Source organism: Montipora foliosa, chromosome 1 (assembly GCF_036669935.1).
Source record: "Montipora foliosa isolate CH-2021 chromosome 1, ASM3666993v2, whole genome shotgun sequence".
Taxonomy (NCBI): Eukaryota; Metazoa; Cnidaria; class Anthozoa; order Scleractinia; family Acroporidae; genus Montipora; species Montipora foliosa.
Genome location: NC_090869.1, coordinates 47,296,331 through 47,317,924, shown reverse-complemented (window position 1 = coordinate 47,317,924; position 21,594 = coordinate 47,296,331). Strand labels below are relative to the sequence as shown.

The 21,594-nt window shown below is 41.0% G+C and overlaps 2 protein-coding genes and 1 pseudogene across 3 annotated transcripts in view; all 3 read right to left on the bottom strand.

Moving 5' to 3' along the window:
• Positions 1-21,594, bottom strand: part of LOC137999875 (short transient receptor potential channel 5-like) — a 33,619-nt gene that overhangs the window by 5,208 nt on the left and 6,817 nt on the right. Inside the window, exons 3-8 of one of the 2 annotated variants that reach the window (XM_068845836.1) lie at positions 20,059-20,115; positions 15,717-15,841; positions 14,935-15,147; positions 3,544-3,775; positions 2,738-2,951; positions 1,947-2,055 (exon numbers count right to left, since the gene is read on the bottom strand). In XM_068845836.1, coding sequence (XP_068701937.1) covers positions 1,992-2,055; positions 2,738-2,951; positions 3,544-3,775; positions 14,935-15,147; positions 15,717-15,841; positions 20,059-20,115 — 905 coding nt within the window. In that variant the 3' untranslated portion in view covers positions 1,947-1,991. The remainder of the gene's footprint in view (positions 1-1,946; positions 2,056-2,737; positions 2,952-3,543; positions 3,776-14,934; positions 15,148-15,716; positions 15,842-20,058; positions 20,116-21,594) is intronic. The other variant, XM_068845844.1, reaches the window with a different exon arrangement.
• LOC137994038 (uncharacterized) lies at positions 11,268-11,911 on the bottom strand (annotated as a pseudogene).
• On the bottom strand, positions 11,668-12,816 carry LOC137999889 (craniofacial development protein 2-like). The gene has a single exon (XM_068845855.1). The coding sequence runs from the start codon at positions 12,647-12,649 to the stop codon at positions 11,924-11,926; it is 726 nt and encodes a 241-aa protein (XP_068701956.1). The 5' UTR covers positions 12,650-12,816; the 3' UTR covers positions 11,668-11,923.

The window sequence follows — 21,594 nt, the reverse complement described above, 5'->3', positions numbered from 1 at the left end:
AACAAATTATGTACCGTTCCACTACACCCCTTTTTTGCACCTCTCTGCGATCCTTCCATCAGCCCATGCTCTTCCAGATGTTGATCCGTGGGACCGAGAACACACGAAGTAAACCACTTATAAGCCGCATTTAAACAAGTGATTGGTCTCTGATTGTCGCTGGTGAATTCCCCCGGTTTGGGTATCAAAGATGTTTTTCCCTCAGCAAACCAGGATGGATAGTCATCATCACTTCTCGAGATCGCTTCAAACGACCGGGCCATGACTTCGTATAGCACTTGCGCACGCTTCCACCAGTAGTTGACCAACTTGTCCGTCCCCGGAGCACTCCAGTTCTTCTTCCTTTTCAATATCCCTACTGCTTCAGCGGTTTCTAGTGTCCAGGCCTCTTCTGTCGGTAGAGGGACCTTACTAAAGATCGCATCTCTCACTTCGTTCAGCCATTCAGCCTGGCTATTCCCAGTCTCCTCTCCTTCCCACAGTTCTCTCCAGAACGAACTCGCTTCTTCAATACTCCCGAACTTCTCTCTCTCCTCTACAGCGGTGTTTCCATTAGCTCCCTCATACTTGGGGCGATCACAGTCTTCGCATTTGGCTAGCATCTCCCTCATATTAGCATACACACGCCCTGCATCTTCTTTAAACTGTTGATTTAGAACCTTCGCTTCTTTATTCTTCTTATTTCTGCCAAAAGCTCTTTTCAGTTTCCTCAACGCACATTTCTGCCTTTCCATGTAATTCACAAGTGAAGCTATGGATAACTCTTTGCATTCTTGTTGTAGGATCGCTCTGTTCCTTTTTCCTCTTTTCGTCATTTTCCTGTTTTCTTTCAGACGCTCGATTTCAGATTTAGCCATTGAGATCTTTTTCCGAAGACACTCCGCCTTTTCCTCGTACGCTTTTTGACACTTTGATCTTTTACTCTTGTGGTTTGATGATTTTCCTGATCCTTGTTTTTTCCATCCTTTATACAAAAGGAATGCCGTGACAACAGAATAAAGCACACAATTAGCAATCCAAAATTAGCTAAATGGATTGTCCGTCGGGGATACTCTGCACTGCTTCATTAACTCCGTTATCACCTTATTAATATTCTCATGGTCGCCCTTTGTTGGCGTTCCTTTTGTTCGTGTATCAATAGTACGATTACTAAAATCGCCTTCGCACGGGTGGATATGGATGTAAACATTGGTCGCTGATTTCAGAAGCTCACGTGCTTCTGAGCTTAAGGAAGGCCGTTCATCCGGAACCGCTTCACTTTCTTCCATATGCAAATCTTGGTCTCCTGTATTTGCATTTTTAAAACCTTCGACTGGTTCTTCGTTCCTTTCGCACTCTCTTGTTCTGATGTTTTCGCTTATTCTCTGTCTAACGTTCCCCAATGTTTTCTACAGTTTCGCCGCTTGGTCTCTTAGATTCTGCTCCGTGAGCTCCAGATAACCATAGCCCTTCTCCTCCCAAAGCTGTTTCATTATCCCCATGTAGCCTTTCTTCCTTCCATTGTCAAAACGCGGTGGGTTTTCTGAGTTAACCAGTCGCTGGGCTTGCTTTTAGCACTCCAAAATATCATGATTCCCCACCTCAGTCCATTTTATCCTTCCGTTTATCCGCAAAAGTCGTTCCTGCGATCCATTACTTGCCATGTTGTGACCACAATGTCGATAAACTCAAATTTCAAATTAAACTAAACAACAAACCAAATTCGCTCGTTTAGAGACACCGAATTGTCTTGCAGTTCGCCAGACAACTTCACAAGTATTCAGAATACTTTTCTGTATGTCTTTTAGTGCTCTGAACTTGGCTTACTTTCAGTTGAAACGAATTTTATCAGGAGCGATAAGACACGTCTGACCTACTTGTCGCCATCGCATTATTATTATTATTGTTACTATTATTGTTATTACTGTTATTATTATTAATTTACAAGGGACTGTAATGTGGCTTACCCGACATTGGAAAGGAGCCTCCGTGTTTTTCCTTGTAGCGTGTTGTTATTTCAGGAAAGAGCTCCTTGTCGTAAAATCTTTGATAAGTTTCGCGACGTTGTCGAGCTCTCTGAACATAGAAACCAGACACAAAAATGAAAGAAAAGAAGTAAGGGAACGTGACTAAGGAGCATTGAGACCGATGCGACTTCATCACGCTCCTCTTTTGTCGGTTTAACTTTTCGTACTAATGTAATATAACTGACTGTGACTCGGCCTTTCATATTAACACTGAACCTCTCGCAAAGATGGAAGCTGGCTATGATCGTTCGGACAACGAGACTGAAAACAAAAACAAAAACAAAAACAAAAAAGAAAAAGAAACTAGTACTTGAAAATACAACCGTGAAGTTGATGACCATTAAATTGCCTTAACATTCATGCTAACCATACACTCCTTATGAAGTCCGTATTTCACTCGGTATCCTTCATATCAGAAGGCAATATGCATTTTTTTAAGCCTCCAGCATATTAATGTAGGATGACTGTGGCAGCCCGACCACTTTTAAATTTTGGCCGGAGTCGTTCCCTATGACAATTAGACAGGCGTTTATGATTTTCGTCGAAGTCCAGCCCTGATTACTTTTACATGAACCAAATCCCATCACGTGGCTTATTCTGAAGGAAATCATCCAGCATTTAAGTGTTTCCTAAAAGAGGCAGTTTGTTTTTCTGTGATCAGTGATTGTAATTAAGCCAGCATGCTAGGTTAAAATAGAGTCAAACTAAAAGTTGAGTAACAAATTGATTACCGTAAATAGACTCTGGATTGAGACGTGAGGTATTGCTGTAATTCGGACATCAGAAAGCCAATGTAAAAAACCAAGATCAGGTATTCTTCAATTCTTGGTTCAACCGATGAGTCCAACACACACATTCTGATATGCAAGATGATGAAAACAAACTGGCAGATTTTGTCTTTTATAAAGATAACGAAGGGCGTTGTTAAGTAATCATGATGCATATCTGAAAGAGACAAACGATAGAATTAGCACCAGTTGGTAGACTCGTTTCATACGATGATCCTCGACCGGCTTTTACTAGGCCTTCTGAAATTAAAAGGAAAACCCGTCTTAAAATCAGGGTTCGGTCTCCGTGTGCTATCCTCCACAAGACTCAGTCGGAACATTAATGGTTGCACAGGCGCTAACTACCAGCCTCCAACAGTATAGAAGAAAAACTTAAGTTCTATCGGGATTAGAATAAGCTATTTCGAGCTGATTGACAATTTTGCCGAATGACTTGGAAACAAAAGCAAACCCATATCCTGACCCTTTGTAGAACATTTCATCCTTAACCCAGGACCGGGTTGGATAGAATGGCCGCGTGGAAATCGAAACGAGTGAAATAAAATAGCGACGAGGAAAATCCGAAAAAAGGAAAGGAGATGTCCAATTTTCCATCAATGAAACTTGGAAGAGTAAACTTCATTTTTCATTTTAAATGTCCAAGGTTGTATGTAGACTACAGCACCGCTGGATAAGGACTTGTGGCTACACCGAACTCGCACCCACCGTGAGCTTTTTACGTTAGTCTTTGGAGGAATCAATGCACAAACCTCTTAGTTTCTTTTTCTTTTCTTTCCACTCCACTTTGTTCTCTTTTTGTGACACCTGGTCTTTGTAAAACGTGTAAGCGATGAATGGCAATAACACCGGCGTCAGAGCTGTGTCAAGTATGACAAATATATAAAAAAGAAAGCGCAATCCTTTTCGTAGAACAAGTCGGGGATGTAAGCCATATTTCCACCTCCTTTTCATCAATCTGAATGTCAATGGATGCGACACAAACTATGACAGAATGTGAAAATAAAATGCCATCAGAAGGAAATTCAAATCCGAGTAGCCGCTTGTTGCTATGGACAAAAGTCAGAAAAGCAAGCCAAGACAAGAGAAATTGCAAAAGACAGCGCAAAGAACAAAATTTAAGTTCAGGTTATTTATACTGCTGTTGTCAAGCATTTACCCGGTGTTAATTTAGTGGGCGACAACGTACTCCTCAATACCAGGGTTACTGTAAAATTTCACATGTGAAATTTTGAAGTAGCTATGGCAAAATGTTCTTCAATGAAAGGCCCTATGTCCAGCCGGCTGGCTCCCAGAGTCTGTTTTCTTCCCTTCCCCGCTCAAGGAGAAGGGAAGAGGAGAGACCCTAGGAACGAGGTTATTTCAGGTCTTGTGAGAGTAATTTGTCAGCCACCATTAAAAACTAAGCAAATGGTACACCCGTTAAATTAGGGAATAATTGTAATAACTTCCCTCGCCTACAGCTACAGGCTTGTAAAACTATGAGAATTAAAGGAAAATGGTTTGAACCAAGGAGTTAAAAAAGTGGCTTATTTCCGGTCATGAGCGTGACCATGGGCGTAATTACACCCAAGGGATTGAAACGTCATGAAAAGAAAAGCGTTTAATCCGGTTGTCTCCAAATTTGGTGTGTTAATTGTGAATGTAATCGGCCTCTTATGAGCCGGGCTGGTCGGGTTTGTCGGTATCAGTTTAAGCCCGGTATTACATGAGGTGAGCCAGCCCGGCTTGGGTTAAATTTAAAATATGTGGTGTGAATGAAGATAACAACAACAAGAAGAGGTGGAGAGACGCTTGTCTCGCTAAATTGTTATTAAAATTCACCATTCTTCAATTTAAGGAAGCCTTAAGGTTTGCTATCTTAAACATCTTTTATTTTAGCATAAAAAACGACTATTCCGCGGGCCATTTTGCTCTTAAGTGGAGTAAAGTGCTTAGAAGTCGCTGGAACGGTTAACCGGGCTGTCCAGTTGAACGCAATTGCATGGAAAAATCTCTCGGCTGTTTCCATTTAATTGCAAAGTTGATTTTTGGTGTTTTTCTCAGAGGTGCCGGGATCTCGGCTAAAGCCTGGTTTCCATATGATCTGCAACAGTCTGCAATCGGTCTGCGACACGGTCGTAAATGGTCGGGGAAGTTGAATCTAGTTCTACTTTCCCGACTATTACGACCGTGTCGCAGACCGTTGCAGAACTTATGGAAACTATTGTAGGCTTAAACAAGCCAGCCCGGCTCGTGTAATCGGTCCCTAAAGGCGCTGTTACACTGTAAAATGTTTCGAGCAACTTGTCTACTTTCGGCCCTTGCTAGTCTTTGTTTGTTTGTCTTTGTTCGTTACCAAGCCACTAACAAAGACTCGTAACCAAGCGGAAATTCAACGGTCGCCGTGTGGTGTTGATTGTTAAAAAGGCTCTTTTTCATCGTTTTATCGATTCGTTTAGGATACTAACAGCCGCCTGTGGTTGCTTGCTTTGCCCTTGAATTCTACGATGAAATTTTAATCATGGGAACATTTTAGCCAGGAATATGTGACTGAATTTGGTGGGCTCGTGAGAATTAAGGGGCGTTTGGAAAACCTAGAAATCATCATCGACCTTTACTGTTCTCATTCCGGTTCCGGCTCCGGCTCCTGTTCCAGATTTCCAAGTTTTCCATGCGCCCGAATTAGGTGTTCAGCCTCGGTATTTTACTATAACCGTTGACAACCAATGAACTGATAATGGCTTAATTCGCGTCGAATCTAGAAAAAAAAAAGCCACACAGGAAGGAAGCGACCCATAATGGCAAGAAGGTTAGGCTTTTCAATAGACAATCTTTTCGTAAAATTATCTTCTTAGGTCTTTTATCGGGATTCCCATACAAATCATTATATTTTTGTTGGCTTTCCCTCACACTGAGCTTGGGGCGCCTGTAGTTTTCTGCCTACCGTAAGACTGAAGCTTAATTAATTATGCGAAACACAATCGGCTTTGTTGTCGTCATAGAGAAAATACATATAATTAAGAAAACTATAAAAAAAAAATGGCGGTTTCTTTTCGCTAGCCAAATTTGGTGGAAATACTGGTTAACTCTAAAGAAAAAAATCTTCTTTTTCATTTTTTTTTGTACCATAACATGTAATTTTGAAATTTTCTCCATTTTTCCTCAAATATTTTGAAATATTTTTGCCAATTTTTGTGGTTACGGTTATTTTTCTGAAAAGGTCTTGGCTTTTTTTATTAAAAAGCCTATTTTATAACCCTTCAAATGAGTTATTGTAAGCCATATGGTTATATATATATATAAGTCCAAAAAAATTAATTAGTTTCATCAGGCTGAAATGAATTCTGGCGTTTTTTGTTGGATAGAACAAGGCTAAGATGGTATTTGAGTAGTTATATGCTACTTAGGGCATAATCCGGCTGCCCTTTACAACGTTACATTTTTGATGCTTTTAAAATTTCCCCCTAAATCAGCTATTTGGTCATTTTTCAGTCCATTCGTCGTTTGCAAAATCGCCAGATATGGCCAAGTTTGCAACTTTTAAGGGGCTGATAATTTTGTTTCATTGGGTGTTTTTTAAGCCAGATTTTTGCATAAAACAAGTCTATAATTGTTTTAGAGTCAATAATTTCAAAATGGGTTTTGACTAAGCTTGATTTCCTGCACTTTTAACAGCCAATATTTTGACCATTGCTATGACCTTTCCAAAATGTCCAAAAATGGGTTTGAAATTTTGGAATTTTTTTTGTCCTTTATTGTGTTTTTTCAAGCTGGATTTTTGCATCATATATAATTTGGATCGGTGTTTTTTTGCTATCTTGCCGTAATTTACTCTGTCTTTTGAAAAATGCCGAAAATTGGCGATTTGTACTACCTTTGAATATCCTCCCATTTCGAACGATTCTGGCTCTATGAAATTCACTCCCAAAATCGGTCATTTTTGGTCATTTTCCCTCAGTAACTCCTTCGCAAAATATCCTAGAACAACTAATTTTGCCTGTTTTGAAACTCTCTCCATTTCTGGAATATTATAAATGCTATTTAGTTCATAGCCTGACTTCTATTTCCAACAGTCTTGGTCCTCTTATCGTATTCCCGAAACTTTCACGTCTCATCTCTATAAAAATTAAAATTGGTCGAAACGTCGGTTTTTTGTTTAATTTATTCGCCACAATTCATGGAGTGGAAGGGGAGAGCAACTTTCGTCCCAATAGCCCTTTTCACGGTTAGTTTTTTTCATTTGCATTACAATATAATCTAGCATGTATGTGAGGCAATTTCGGACTATTTTGTAGTTTTAACCAGAAATTGCCTCGCATCCACGTTAGATTACATTGTAATGCAAATAAGAAAAACTAACCGAGAAAAGGGCTATTGACACCTAACCCCTATATCCATAGATAAGACCACAAAACAGGGAACTCCATGCCCTACTCTTCTCGAATAGTGTGTGGATTCTTTAAACTCACGACCTCCCGCGTGACAGCCCGGTGCTCAACCAACTGAGCCACCGGTGCGCTCTTAAAGGATATTAACCTCGGAAGAGGCTTTTTAAAGGGTATTTTAATTTCTTAGTCCTCTTGTTTAATAATTATTTTTCTAGGTTTTTGGGAACCCGCAATATGTTGCGGATTGTTCACTCGGGATCGTTTTTTGCCATGGGTCTACCACAAAAAGGCGTATATCACATAGATGAGAATTGGAAATGATAAATAAACAGATGAATGGAAATAAATAAGCTAGCCAAGGACGACGCGAGATAAATGCACTCGCGTAAATGCCATCTATTTTGTGTCAGTATACCTCATCACTTACCGCAAGGAATATAACATGACTTGAGTGATGGCTCTGAGTGTTTCTGTAATAGCGCACGCGCAATTTTCATATATGCCGTACCAATACACACTTGACTGTACCACATGGAGGAAGTAACTAGAACGGTGTGTTCTATATATATGGAAATTGCTACTAGCTATGAATCGAGTTGAGTGGATGAAAGAGATCTGTGACATATGGCCCAGGAGCCGACTTGTCTCTTCCTCAGTGCCTGTTAGTGAGGACTGGTATTTTAGGCCAATGGGCCAGATAAGTTTACTTTTTTATGGACAAATTATCAGTTGCGTCATTTTGAAGAATGGACCAGGATATGGAGAAAATAAACTATGATAGCCAGCACTAGTGACTCAGTACTCCAAAAACCTTTTCCTGTACATGTACATCAGAAAAAACTTTCACGTGAACATACAGCCTGCGACATGCAGTTACCTTCGAGCTGGAAGTTGCACATTAAGGAAAAAATTTAATCATTGTTTCACTTGTGACATGCAATGATTTTATCTTTATAGTGACGTTTGTTTTACATTGTCAATAAGTGGAAGTGACCTTTCTGAGTGTATTTTTTCATATGAACCACCGAAAAAGCGTATTTGTTTAGACACAAGAGCTAGAAGTAATTGCATTTATCCACAGCACCGCTGAGTCTGGAGAGCTTAAAGCTCTACATGATATACCATCCAAGAAATCTTCTCTTATCGCAGCTGAGATTAGAAAATATAAACGTATTTTAGATCTTGTTTAGACATCAATGGACGACTGAGGTTCCAAACATTCGATACCACTAAAAATGCAATAGCATTTTCACCGTGATGAAGGCTCTTGAAAGGATTTGCAGAGCTTAAGAGACTTTCAATCCTGAATCCTTATTGAACCAGGAGAGAAGATCAAGTTGAGGACGTCCAACAAAGAGCGGCACCAATTGTGAGCGTATCTGTATTTTTTTACGGCAAGGAAAGTAAACATGTGAAAGGCGAACAAACGCGAGAAAATTGATTCAATGTTGCGATCTACGTAGTGATGAAACGACCAGAAAAGTAGCGATAGCAAACCACGACACCAATATTCTCTCCATAGTATATCGAGAGCCTCTTATAACCGAAGCCTGCTATCATAAACCCTGCATGTTTAGGAAATTATACTCGTGCAAAACATGAAAGTGTCACTCTTGCTGGCTCACCGGAAGACAAGGAGTACAATGTCATTGAAAAGGAGGCTTCTCAGAAACTGTTTGACTTCATCATATCTGGACTGAATATTTGAAACAATCCCCGCCATGTGAGGTTCACAGAAATAACCTGACAGCTGATTATGCTCATGTAATGGGTAGGCGCTGAAAAGAGCAAGGAATCTACCAAAACCCACCTCTGAGGAAATGCTTGAGGCAGAATTAGCCCATTGTTACAATTTAAAGAGCTGGAAAGAGCTGTTTGCTTGTTGCCCTGAAAACATATCGTGAATCCAGCTGGCTAAGGAGGTTGCACAACTTTTGGAACATCAAGAAGTGATCAGTATCTCTTCAAGGACAGATTCCATTCACAAAGTTGCTTTAAACCTCAGCCCGGAGGCAATTCTTTCTGGTAAGGATTGCATGCATCTTTTATTTAGTTTCTCACAGCCATATGGCTTTGCTCAAAGGACGATGGCCGTTGTTCGCCTTGCTAGGACGAACAGATTATTTCTAAGCAAAAGTGAATTCTACACCTTGTACAACAACAACACATTGATGGATGAAATATATATCTCAAAGAATATCGAGTGAAAAACACAAATATATCAACACTCAAAGAAGCAAAATAGCATCGTATAGTATCCAGATATAAAACATCTTCACTAAATCCTCAAAGCAAACTTAACCGAAGAAAAACAACCTCGTGCTGAACACGAATATTTCACTTGACTCACTTCGCCATTCCAACACCTTTGCCAAAACTTATCGTAAGTTCATGATACGAATTTACAAGCTTATGAGAGGCAACCTTGACACAATCCTTGACTTAAATAGACTTTAAAGGATATAGTATCCCATGGAATTCTTAAAATGCCGAGATGTCCGTTGAAAAGGGCCAGAGAAGCGAAATAAACCCGACGTAGTAGCCACTACGGCAAAACATCCCGCCTCACGTAGTCAGATTTCACACTACGGCTGGATGCAGCCGACGTACATGCGCAGTGTCTCATTTTGGGGGAAATTTACTTCCGCCAGCCGTAGCGATTTGCTTAAAGTCCCTATTGTGAGACTGACGACGACGATGATGATTACACCAGTGAAGAAGAAACTAGTTACCAGCACGACTGACATAAAGCAGAAAAGATATCCAAGTTGACAAAATTACCGCTAGCTCGCCTTCTTAAACTAGTAAAAAAAGAAATTTGCGTAATGGCTTACCCACAAATAGTTATTTGTTTACAAAGCCAGAAGTCCTTTCACCTATCAAATGTTAAATGGGTAGAGATATATCGTCTTCAAAACAACACTCACTCACTCTTCCTCATCGGGCCCATGAGGACTCTTGAGGCCAGCCATCCATCTCGGTCTGACGCCGATGCAGCAGAAGCTCTCCATGTATGCCATCAAAGCTTGTTCCCTTCCTTCTCCACGGTTCTTCTCCGCGTCTTTCTCGGTCAACCTCGCCTCCTCATACCCTCAGGTTCCCACGTCAATGCAGTCTTCGAGATGTTGTCAGGACTTTTCCTCAATGCATGCTCTAACCATAGCCATCTTCTTACTCGTATGAAGATTGACACCGGCTTACTCCCTGTGGTTTTTCTTACAGCTCTTCATTGCTCAGATGGTTGGGCCAGAATCTCCTCAGCAGAAATAGCTATTAGAGCAATAAAAACATCCAGTTTGTTGAGATCAGCTGCTGTCACCCTCCACATTTCAACTCCATATAACAGCACGGACAGGAAATTCGAGTTCAGGACGCGCAACTTGGTCTTCTGGCTGAATCTGCCTGACCTCCAGATGTTCTGAATTCTGGTGAATGCATTTCTCGCTAGTGCGAGTCGCCCTTTGATGTCTGCTTCTGCGCCGCCAAGTTTGTCAAGTACTGAATCTAGGTACACGAAGGATTCCACATGTTCCACCTCCTCTCCTTCTATCCTGATGTAGTCCGTGCATCTGTGACTCATCCTAAGCGTCTTTGTTTTGCGCGGGTTGATCTTAAGCCAAAAAATACCGGCAATGGCTGCTAGCCTATCGGTCTTCTCTTGGAGATCAGCAAATCTGCTTGAGACTAGAGTAACATCATCAACATAGTCCAGGTCTTATAGAACGGATGTGAATTTCCATCTCAAACCGCGTCTCCTATCATTTGTGTGCCGCATGACTCAGTCCATGATCAAGACAAAGATGAAGCCAGACAACACACCCCCTTGCCGCACGCCACTCTTCCCTTTGAACCAGCTAGAATACCTTCCGCCTTCCTTGACGCATCTTGAGCTCTGATTGTATGCTCAGAGGTTCCCCTTCCAGATCGAAATCCTTCCTGCTGTTGCCTAATCATCTCGTCCACACCACTCTTCACTCTGTCAATGAAGACCCTGCATAAGATTTTGCTTGGTACACAGAGTAGGGATATACCGCGATAGTTATCACACTGAGCGAGGTCTCCCTTCTTCGGCACTTTCACTTCTTCCAGTTCTCTTGTACACATTTTTATTTCCAGATAGTAATAAAAAGTAAGTGGAGTTGTTTCACAGCATCCTTCTCGGGGCACTTGAGCAACTCAGCATTGGTGCCATCAAACCCTGCACTCTTGCCATTCTTTGGACGGTGGATCACTTTCTTAATTTCAGCAAATGAGATGTCACCAATGTCGATGCTTGTGATGACCCCAGGTGCTTGATTTTTCAGTGGCAGGGGTATGTCAGGTCATTGTACCTACAGGACTTCCTCAAAGTGTTCCCTCCACCTCTCTAAGACTTCGTGTTCCTTTACAAGTCGCTTGCGCTCTTTATCTTTGATGATAGTCATATTCCTTCCTTGTGCAGCTATCTTTCTAGTGAGCTGGTACAGGTCACCCCTGCAGTTGTTTCTGGCTGCTGCCTCAGCTTCCTCTGCTTAGTCTTTCAGCCATATCCACTTGTCTGCAGCGGCGGCTCTCTCCTTCATGCGGGCAGACCGTGTACATCCTGTATTTTCCTTTAACCTTCGTCTCTCTTAAATCTTCCTATAGGTTTTCCCACTGATCCAGTCATTCTTCACTCTCCTCTTCTCTCCAGGACCTCTTTGGCACTCTCGTTGTAGACCTCCTTGAACCGTTCCCACCTCTCTTCGATATCATCTGCGTCATCTGCCCCCAACACATGGAATCAGTTGCTCACTTCAAGCCGAAATACCTCTTTGACACAGGGATCTCGAAGCTTCTTGATGTCAAAGATGGTCTTCTCCCTCCTCTTCCTCTTTGTGCTCCGTAGCTTCAGCCCATGTGAGTTGGCATCAGCCCCTCTCATTTCTCGGGTGTCCATCAGCAAACCTCTGTATTTACCATTGATGATGATATGGTCACTTTGATTCCGATCTTTGGCATTCGGGGAGGTCCACGTAATCTTATAAATGTCTCTATGCTTGAATAGGTTGCCTCCAGCCACCAAGTCGTTGTTGCCACAGAACGTCGCTAGTCTCTCTCCGTTCTCGTTCATTCTTCCAAGTCCATGTTGTCCCATCACCTTCTCCCATCCTTTATTGTCCTCACCGATTTTGGCATTCAGGCCCCCCATCACAATTAGCACGTCATTTCTTGGTGTTGTTTCAACCTCCTGCTGCAGTTGGTCATAAAATTCTTCCTTCGATTCGTCATTTGCGTCATTAGTGGGCGCGTACATTTGGATGACAGTGAGTTTTGCATAACGTGAGTTGAAGTGTGCACCCATGATTCTCTCGTTGACAAGGTTGCGCTTCAGCAGCGTTTTTCTTACTTCCTTCTTCAGAATAAGTCCCACTTCTCTATGATGCTCTTCTTCTCTTCCTGAGTACAAGATACTCTGACCTGTTGCTGTTCTCAGTTCTCTAAAGCCAGTCCATCGTATTTCATTCATACCAAGTATGTCAAAGTTGCAGTTCCTGAATTCCCTGGTGACGGTGACAGTAGAAGTCCTTCCTATCTGGTAAAGTGTTCGCACGTTCCAACACCCAAGTCTCAGGGTAGCTTTGGGTGTCAGGAGGGAAGCCTCAGGCGACTTAATCAAGTTGCAGGGGTCCTTGCAGCTTTACTTTGCCCCACAGCTGTCATAATAGCAGTATTTTAGCTTAGAAAGCTATCATTGGGTAGCTCACACGTCGCCCGACGACAATCCTGGATGAGTTCGTCAATCGTCTTTTCGGTTTCCGTAATCAAGTATTTGCATGGGGTGCGGGGATTAGCTGTACGCCCAACCCCCCAACTAGAGGGCCACTGACTACTATCTAGTCTGGTCCTTACCCTTTGACCTGCCCGCCATTGTTAGACATGCTGGGTGTGTGTGTGTGGGGGGGGGGGGAGGGGGGGGGAGGGGAAGGTAGACCCCGACGGTAACTCTCAGGGTCATTGAGGCAGGCAAGCTCCTCCACCGCGGCATGGCGGTAGTCCAAGGAAAGTCTTCAAAACAACCTTTGGCATTTATTGATCTTATTTAAACCAGAACCTGTTCCATTTTTTCAGCATAAAACATTCAATGTTGCAGTAGTGAGTAACGTGAAGTGATACTCTATGACCTTATTGACGTCATTTCATCACGTGATGAACACAAGAAAGCTATGCCATTGGCAGGGCTATCAAACAAAAAACGAAGTAGAGGAAGCAACGTTTCCAAAGAGGTATGGTAGCCTTTATCCTTAAGAGTGGTACGAAATTCGACATTTTGGGGTCCTGGCCCATGGTCTCTCTGAACTTTATCTCACAAAAGCGATCACTGCCCGCATCCAGAGGCACGGTTGTCTTGTTATCTTGTTTGCGCATGCGCAGTTTCCCTAGAACGACGTTCTCACCATATTCCTGGGAAAAAATATCCGCGTAGGGTCAACTAAATTCCAGACGCTAAAAAAGCAACACTAGCTCTTCTTTAATTAACGATTATCGTTAATTCGTAATTTTCTTTGAATTTACTATTATCGTTATAAATTAGGACACTGTGTCCAAGGACTTGTGGTAGCAGAGAAAGTAAGGAAATAAGAAATCATAACCGTGGATTGGATTTGAACTCGGAGTTTTCTACTCTATAGCAACCGCTTCTTTCCGTTCTCACCATATTCCTGGGAAAAAATATCCGCGTAGGGTCAACTAAATTCCAGACGCTAAAAAAGCAACATGACCTCTTCTTCAATTAACGATTAACGTTAATTCGTAATTTTCTTTGAATTTACTATTATCGTTAATTAGGACACTGTGTCCAAGGACTTGTGGTAGCAGAAAAAGTAAGGAAATAAGAAATCATAACCGTGGATTGGATTTGAACTCGGAGTTTTCTACTCTATAGCAACCGCTTCTTTCCGCTTCAACACTGAAGATCAAGACACTGCACTCTCAAAAAAACATTTATTTAAGTCTCCCATAGAACATCGCTCCTGAAGGGTAATTAGGCCTAAGCAGCTCTCCTCCCAACGCGCTCCTCCCCCTGGTGGGGAGGAGTTTAGCCTTCCCCACCCTTGGGAAGGAGCATTGCGTGATGACGTAAAGAACGGCTGCATAGGGGACTATATCAATCTTCACTGTTTATTATGAACGACATGTTGCAATAGATGAAAATCCAGATAAAGTCCGCAATTTTATAAAATAAATTAAGTACTGTTGGTGCCAAACTATTTTAAAGACAAAACTCTATTGTTATTGGTCTGACGTGAGATACTAATGAAGGGCTAAATTAGTTTCAAGTTTCTAAACTGATATCCGCCTGTGGGCCATCCTCGGAGACAGATCCAGAGGCAAAAAAAATCACAGGCAAAACAGGCACTGGCACAAGTTAACAAGGAAGGCCGAGTGGACGTCCTTGCAAAATCTTATTTACCTTTACAAGCAGCCCATTAATGAGCTCCTGCCTGTATGCACACATATATAGATATTTATACCTTTTCACGGTGAGGAAACACGAAATTTTTTTATCAAACGAGTTGATAAGGGTCAAATTTTCTATTGCAAATAGACAAAAAAGCTGACATTTCGGGCGTTAGCCCTGAGAGCGAATAGAGGAATTGTGGGTTGTTTGTGATTGTAGGTATAAGGGAGCGGGGGAGCCATGTCGAACGCAAATTTGACCCCTCGAAATGCCAGCTTCGTGTAAATTTGGCCCTTACTAATATTTTTGATATCATCTTTTACTGATATTCATTGCCGAGTAAGATATCTCACCTTCTTTTGTGAGTTGCGAATAGCTGATGCTGTGATCTCATCAAGTAGAGCTCCATAGTTGTCGATACTTTCGTGATCAATCGAGGATTCTTCCTTTGTTTCGATTTGCTGCATCAGTGTAACTGAAAAGTCTTCAACTTGTTGAGCCAGTTCGTTAAGAAAAGCTTCACTTTCATCGCGTATCAGAGCAAGTTGTTTCAGCTTCGTGGAAACCTTTATATTTTAATTTCAAGTAGGAATTTAAGGCCGTTTTAAACGTCTCATTTCACCTGTGCCGAATCTAATGCAAATGAGCGAAAACAGTAGATATTTCTCATTTGCATTAGATTCGGCACGTTTGAAATGCGACGTTTAAAACGGGCCTAAGAATAAGCATGTGCCTGTTATGTTATGAACCCTTCTCATCCATCCTATGTGTGTACTATTTGGGTTTTATGTGAATCAATTCATTGCTCTTTTTAGCTTGAGGGATCACAATGACGTTATTTACAAATTGTCAGCCAATCAATTCCCGGGTAAATGAATCAAAAGCAATCATGATTTGATCGCACCGCTTTAACGCACTAATCAGCTACTGAACGCATTTATTTTGTACGGGATTGACTCTTTTATTTGTCTGCGTCTGCTACTGGAAGGCTATCTTTTGGGCATTGCTGTGCTAAATTTAAACTGCTCTGTGATGGCAGCTTAAATATAATGCAAGTCATTTAAATTTCTTTTCAGTGTGAACTTCTGTTAGTTTTGTCGATCTTTGGGTAGGGTACGTTTAAAAGAGCACTCACCTCAAAAGCTGTCGTGATAGGATTTCTACAATCACAAAGATTGTTGGCTGTGATAGCGTCTTCAATTTGATCAACCGATAATTCATTGATGTTGGCATTAAGAATGTTTCGGATTTTCTCTTCCGCTACAAAACATGAGAAACAAAAAAAAAAACAACTTTTCGTTTGTGCAGTGCATTGCGACAAATGCACGTTATCCCTTCCTAGACTAAACCGCAGTAAGAAATGTATTAGAATAACAATAAAAGAATATTAATTATAAAGGGAAACTGACAACCCGAAATAAGTATAATTACTTAAAAAATGCAACAACATGGTTGCTAGTTACTGAGTTGCCATCCAGTCGAAATCTCCTTGGAATTTCTCTGTTTTCTCCCACTGTCGGAAATCGGAAAATTTGCGCAATAGCGTCTTTCCTGTCACTCCCCTGTTAAGTATTGTCTTTGTGCCTAAAGGCTTCTGCGCGTATCTTTGGTAGGTTTCAGGGGAAAGTCGAAATTCCTAGATTTTATCCGGTAGACACAGTAGAATATTTAATTAACCTGCGATGGCGTCGAAGTCGATGCAACGCGAATGGCGTTTTAGTGGATCTTTAAACAAAATATACCCCTATGGAGCTCAGGAATGGAACAACAATTCGATAAACAAGACAAGCGGTGAAAAATAAATATATGGAATCTTTAGTTGTATTTCTAATATTTTACTACTAGGGATGTTATGTACAACACCGAAACCAAATGCCAAATTCTCTGGTACCTTTTTCTGCCTGTAACCCCAAAACTTTTTTTTTGCGTAATTAAATCTTTGTATTGAATTGGGATAAATGTCGCATAAAGTCTTGAATTCGGTTAAAACCGCAATTTTTTATGATTTTTTAAGATCGGAAAAATAGCACTTTTCTAAAACACAACGAGCCACAGAGTCATTGAAAACGGTCTGGGTATAGCGTAATTTGTGACGTTATTACAGGTCATTGATCGCTTTCCCTGAAAATACCAGATAAATGCGTCGTTTTCGGGTTGTAAAAACAAATCAAGTAAGACAGAAGGTATATTGCTCCATCATATACCTTTTGAAGGGGCTGATGAACCCCAGAAACGAAAACGAAGAAAGAAGTGGTTCAACTTTGTAAAATCCAAGCGTGCTCATTGGGAACCCACGAAGTACTCGGCAGTGTGCTCAAAACATTTCTGAGACGACGATAAATACGAAGTGATGTTCTCTGGATTGACAAACGTCAATTATCGAAGAAGACTACTATGCCGTAATGTGTTTATTTCATAGGTTCTGAGGTTTTTTTCGTTGTAGTGTTTGATAGACAAATTTATGCACTAGTCATTTGTTTCCCCCACCCCCCGACCCCCGGGGATAGTGGGGACATATGGGGAAATTACTAGGGCAATTACGCGAGATTACGCCACAATTACGCCTCTAGGGGTAGGGAAATTACAAGATTTTCGTTCCTCTGCCCTACCCCTCCGGGGACATACCGGGGGAAATATCGGGGAATTCTTACCTAGGAGGACTGGGACTAAAAAGAAACGAAGAGCAATGATAATGAGTATTTTCACGCGTGCAAAAAAACAAAAGAACAGCAATCATGTCTAAACTCTTTCTTTATTGGTCGCTTATTCCTGTCTTGTTTCTATCCAGTTCTTTTTTTTTTTTTTTGTTTCGTTCCTTATATAGTTCATGTGGCACACACAAATTGCAAGAACTGTATATTGTGGTAATCTCCCTAACATTTCCTTGATGACTCAGAATCTTTTAGGAACAGAGGGGTGGGGGAATTACGTGTGTTTGTTTGCTCTAGTCCCCAGTGGAAATACACGTACTTTACAACCATTCAAATGTAATTTCCCTACCCATCCCCGGGGGTCAAGGGGTGGGGGAAACAAATGACTAGTGCATTATTACGCGCAAATGGAGTGGGGTGATGAAAGCAATAATCAATGGTTTAAAATCGCCCAACCGACAATTTAATTAATAAAATTTACAACACTTACTGTGTTTCAGATATTCCAAAGTAGTCCAAAGTGAAAAGTGTTTTTAGTTCGTCCCTTGTCAAAGCTACCGGTGCTTTGGGTTTATTTCCCTTTCCTTGCTTCGTTAGTTGTTTTTGTTTGGACTAAAGAACCTCTCTAGTTTTATCAAATACCAGGTAGTTTGTTACGCTTGCGGAATAGCCCTCTTTCTTCAGCTGTCGTTTTAAGCTAGCCACTAAACTTCGAAGGAAAGTCGGCTCGTATTCATTGCAGTCTTCAGTGCGGACGGAGATGATTTTTGGTTGATATATTCAGTATTCATTCAGCTCAACCGCTGGAATAACTTCCATTTTTCTGTCTTCGACCTTCGTTTTCAAAAGTCGTTCAAGCAATCGCACATCTCTTTCAGTTTTTTGAGCGGCATTTCTGTTTTCTTGTTCTAAAATAAATTCCTCAACTGAGCAAACAGAAGCAAACCTTTCCTCGGCCATTTTTCAAAGCGCGCAGTTTTTGTCCATTCGATACGTTCATTCCTCACTAGTGAATTCAAATTTCGTCGTTCGCGTTGCTGATTGCACGAACAATATTTCTTCACAGTGAAATTTTGTCGTTCGTGTTCCTGATTGGCTACATTTAGAATCAGTGCAAATTTTATTCACTATGATTTTCGTGGATAAATCTCAGTACCTATGAAATAAATGATTCATTTCATATTTCATTTCGTTTATTGATTATATAATTCTGCAGTCTGAAATGGTTGCTTAATTAAGGAGACTTTTGCCTTTTGTGAGCTCGCTCACACCAAGACCGGTTACTGTCCGCTTTGAAACGAGGAAACGTTTGTCGATCGGGACCCTCGTTGATTCAACCGCAAGGTCAAGGAACCAATTTACCCTAGTAATACCAACAGGGATAGTGGAATCGATATTAAGTGTACATGCCCAGGGGGTTTTGGTCGACTGACGGTAGCGAAGATTTTTTAGTTGTAATTGCAAAGTCAGCCTGATTGTTAAGCAACCTCAATGGGAAATGCTGGCTTCAGACAGATCAAATTATACTGCAGGCAATAACTTACAACAATCTGTAGGCGACATCAGCGGTAGAACCTTGTCAATTATACCCAATAACCAAAATTATCGTGAGCCATATGTGAAGCAAAATACTTGCACGGTTTGACATTTGTCGGCAATTATCAAATTGACCATATCTATTCGTGAACATATCTAATTTAGAGGCAAAACTAGCTCAGTTGGCTGTCACCTCCCCTTGACACATTTAATGAGCTCCCTATCGTAATTTTGGATATATGCTTGCGTTTCTACGTAATTATGCGAAGTGTATTTTATCCTTCTTTGGTAATTACTTCATGTTGCTGAGATTGTTCAAACAAAGTAACTGTAGGTTGACATTTCTTGTCACAGAGAATTAAAACAGCATCATTTGCATTTCCATACGACTTTTTGAATGGTTAAGTGTGACGCCACGCTGCCATGGTAACGGGCTTTCTGGTTCTAAACAAACCATTCAGTGGAACGCGTCTCTTTTCGATTTCAGACACGCTCGAGAGAATTTCTCGATATATTGGATCTTTTTTACCCCTTAACTTTTGTTATGCGTCACAACCAACTTTGAGCTTTGTGGAATCAACCAAACCATTATCCAAGGCGTCCTAAACTACGATTATGTTTCTTCCCAACTTTTTCATCAGAATTAGTCTTTTAATTATACGAAGCTTTCAATCAACAAGTTCAAAGCCTCAATTCAGAAATATCAATCGGTATCATTTTGCGCCAAATAAAACTTCCAATCAGTCAGTATTACCAGACAAATAGATTGATGTCGGTTGCAACAATCTCAGCAAACAAAGGTGATAATGGTGTAATATGCAAATGATCGCAGCCAACAAAAGGAGCTAATGAGACATCTTTTGGTTGCTTCCACTAACATGGCGACAATGAGGTAACTTGAAAACCAAAGTACAATAATAGTACGATACATACTTAGTTGATAGCTCACCATAGGGGCTTTTCAGGGCCAATGAAACGACAGAACAGAACAACAACGACAACTGTTAAGAATCCCAACTGGAGGAAAACCAGTAGGCTATTTACAAGTGCAGCTGCGAAGTTGAGCCAGGGACTACCTGGAACAAATTCAACGAGTGGTTAGAACGGGTCTTCAACCCACCACTGCATCATACTGCATCCAGTAATCACCAATATAAAGAACAGTAATGCATTACTTCTCGTGTGGGTTTTTTTTTTTCAGAGGAGATGGTGTTCCTAAAAAATGGTAAGAACCGTAAGGAAATAATATAATATAAATTATTTCCGACATATTGAAGTCATTTCAGTTACCTTCAGTAATCCCATCAGGATCAGGTGCATCTGTTATGTCTATTGGTATGCCACGAGCTATTTGGTCAAACAAATAAATAAACAGCACTTGAAAATCAAAGTAACTCCAATGATCTTTTGGTTGATTTTCATTACTGACATAAGCATAAGCACATAAGTGAACCACTGATCAGTGCAGAAACAGGAAAAGAGAGAAACAGGAAAAAATCATTTCCTTTATTGCGTAACGTAAGTTTCACGACAACCTGCCTTTCCTAGTTGTCCATATTCATTAAGAAACCCGAGAACATCCCCCGTACAAAAATTTTAGGCCTGACGGGAGCCTTAATTAGGTCTGAATTTTATAGGCTAACGGTGACCTCACAGGACGCTAACTCTCAGCGTTAAAATTAAGCATGACATGAGCCTTATCTAAGCATCGCGCGAGCGTTGAAGAAGTTGGTTTTCAGCCTCTTGTAATGTTTTTGTTAGGCTTGTGTTACGTTGTTTGTAGCCGTATAAATTTGGGAAAGCAGAAAAATTTGAAAAATGTTTAGCTTCATGATAGACTCGTGTTAGTTTCGTTTTTTAGTTCAATTGAGATCTGCTTAATGTACAATCTGTCACTCGCGATTCTCCTGATGCTCCTTACTAGCCTCAGCGTTAAATGCAATCACGTTTGGATTGCTTCATGTAAATATTCACGCTGAAGCAAAAAGTCATCTCTTTCTTTGCATGCTCCCTTCGGGGACACGGTCTGGGCTCCTTGTCCTGTATCGCGAGACCCAGACTAGATTTCTAAATACATCCCAACGATTATATTGGCATTGCCGCTTGATTACAATATGGCTGCTGTAGAAATGGTGCACAAGTTGGCACTTGAAATGGCTCATACACCTGCAAATCTGAGTTGGGCAGCTACGGGGTTGGAAGTCCTGAATTGTTCAGGCTTGTTTACGCAATTGCAAAAATTGCGTTCAAAACTGCCAGGATCAAACTTCACTTGAAGTTAATACTATGACCTGATACTTATTGAATAAAGGCAACAAGCAACTTTGGTGTTAGGCTAGTGAGGCTATGACCCCAACATCAATTATTCGTGGACCTAAATGAGTGACAGACCGTCAAAGGGTGAACGAGTAATCATGACCCAATTCAAGTTTCACCTCAAATCTGAAAGTGGTGTACGGCCTGTCATGATGATGATTAGGTCAAATGTTTAGTGCAACATATTTGTCAACAAGAGAGACACGCGAAAGCAACACTATGCATAGAGGGGAACAACTACACGAAACTCAAATCACGAAACAAGGGAGAATTGTGAGAATATTTGCCTTGGGGGAAATCTACCACAGCTATCGTCTCGTATTTCAATTATTTTTGGTTATGTTCAGCGTCTACCAAAACTTAGACGCCAAGGGCATCGAGCGGGAAAATTGGAAGACGTCCTAGCTTGCATAATAATGTAACAATTCTCATCTGTCTGCGAATTGGTATAACGACTTTCTTCACACGTTCTTGATAACATGTGGTAAGGTTAGTGAAATATCTTCCCTA

Coding starts and splice junctions, on each gene's coding strand:
- LOC137999889 (XM_068845855.1), bottom strand. CDS start 12,649: ATGAATGAAATACGATGGACTGGCTTTAGAGAACTGAGAACAGCAACA.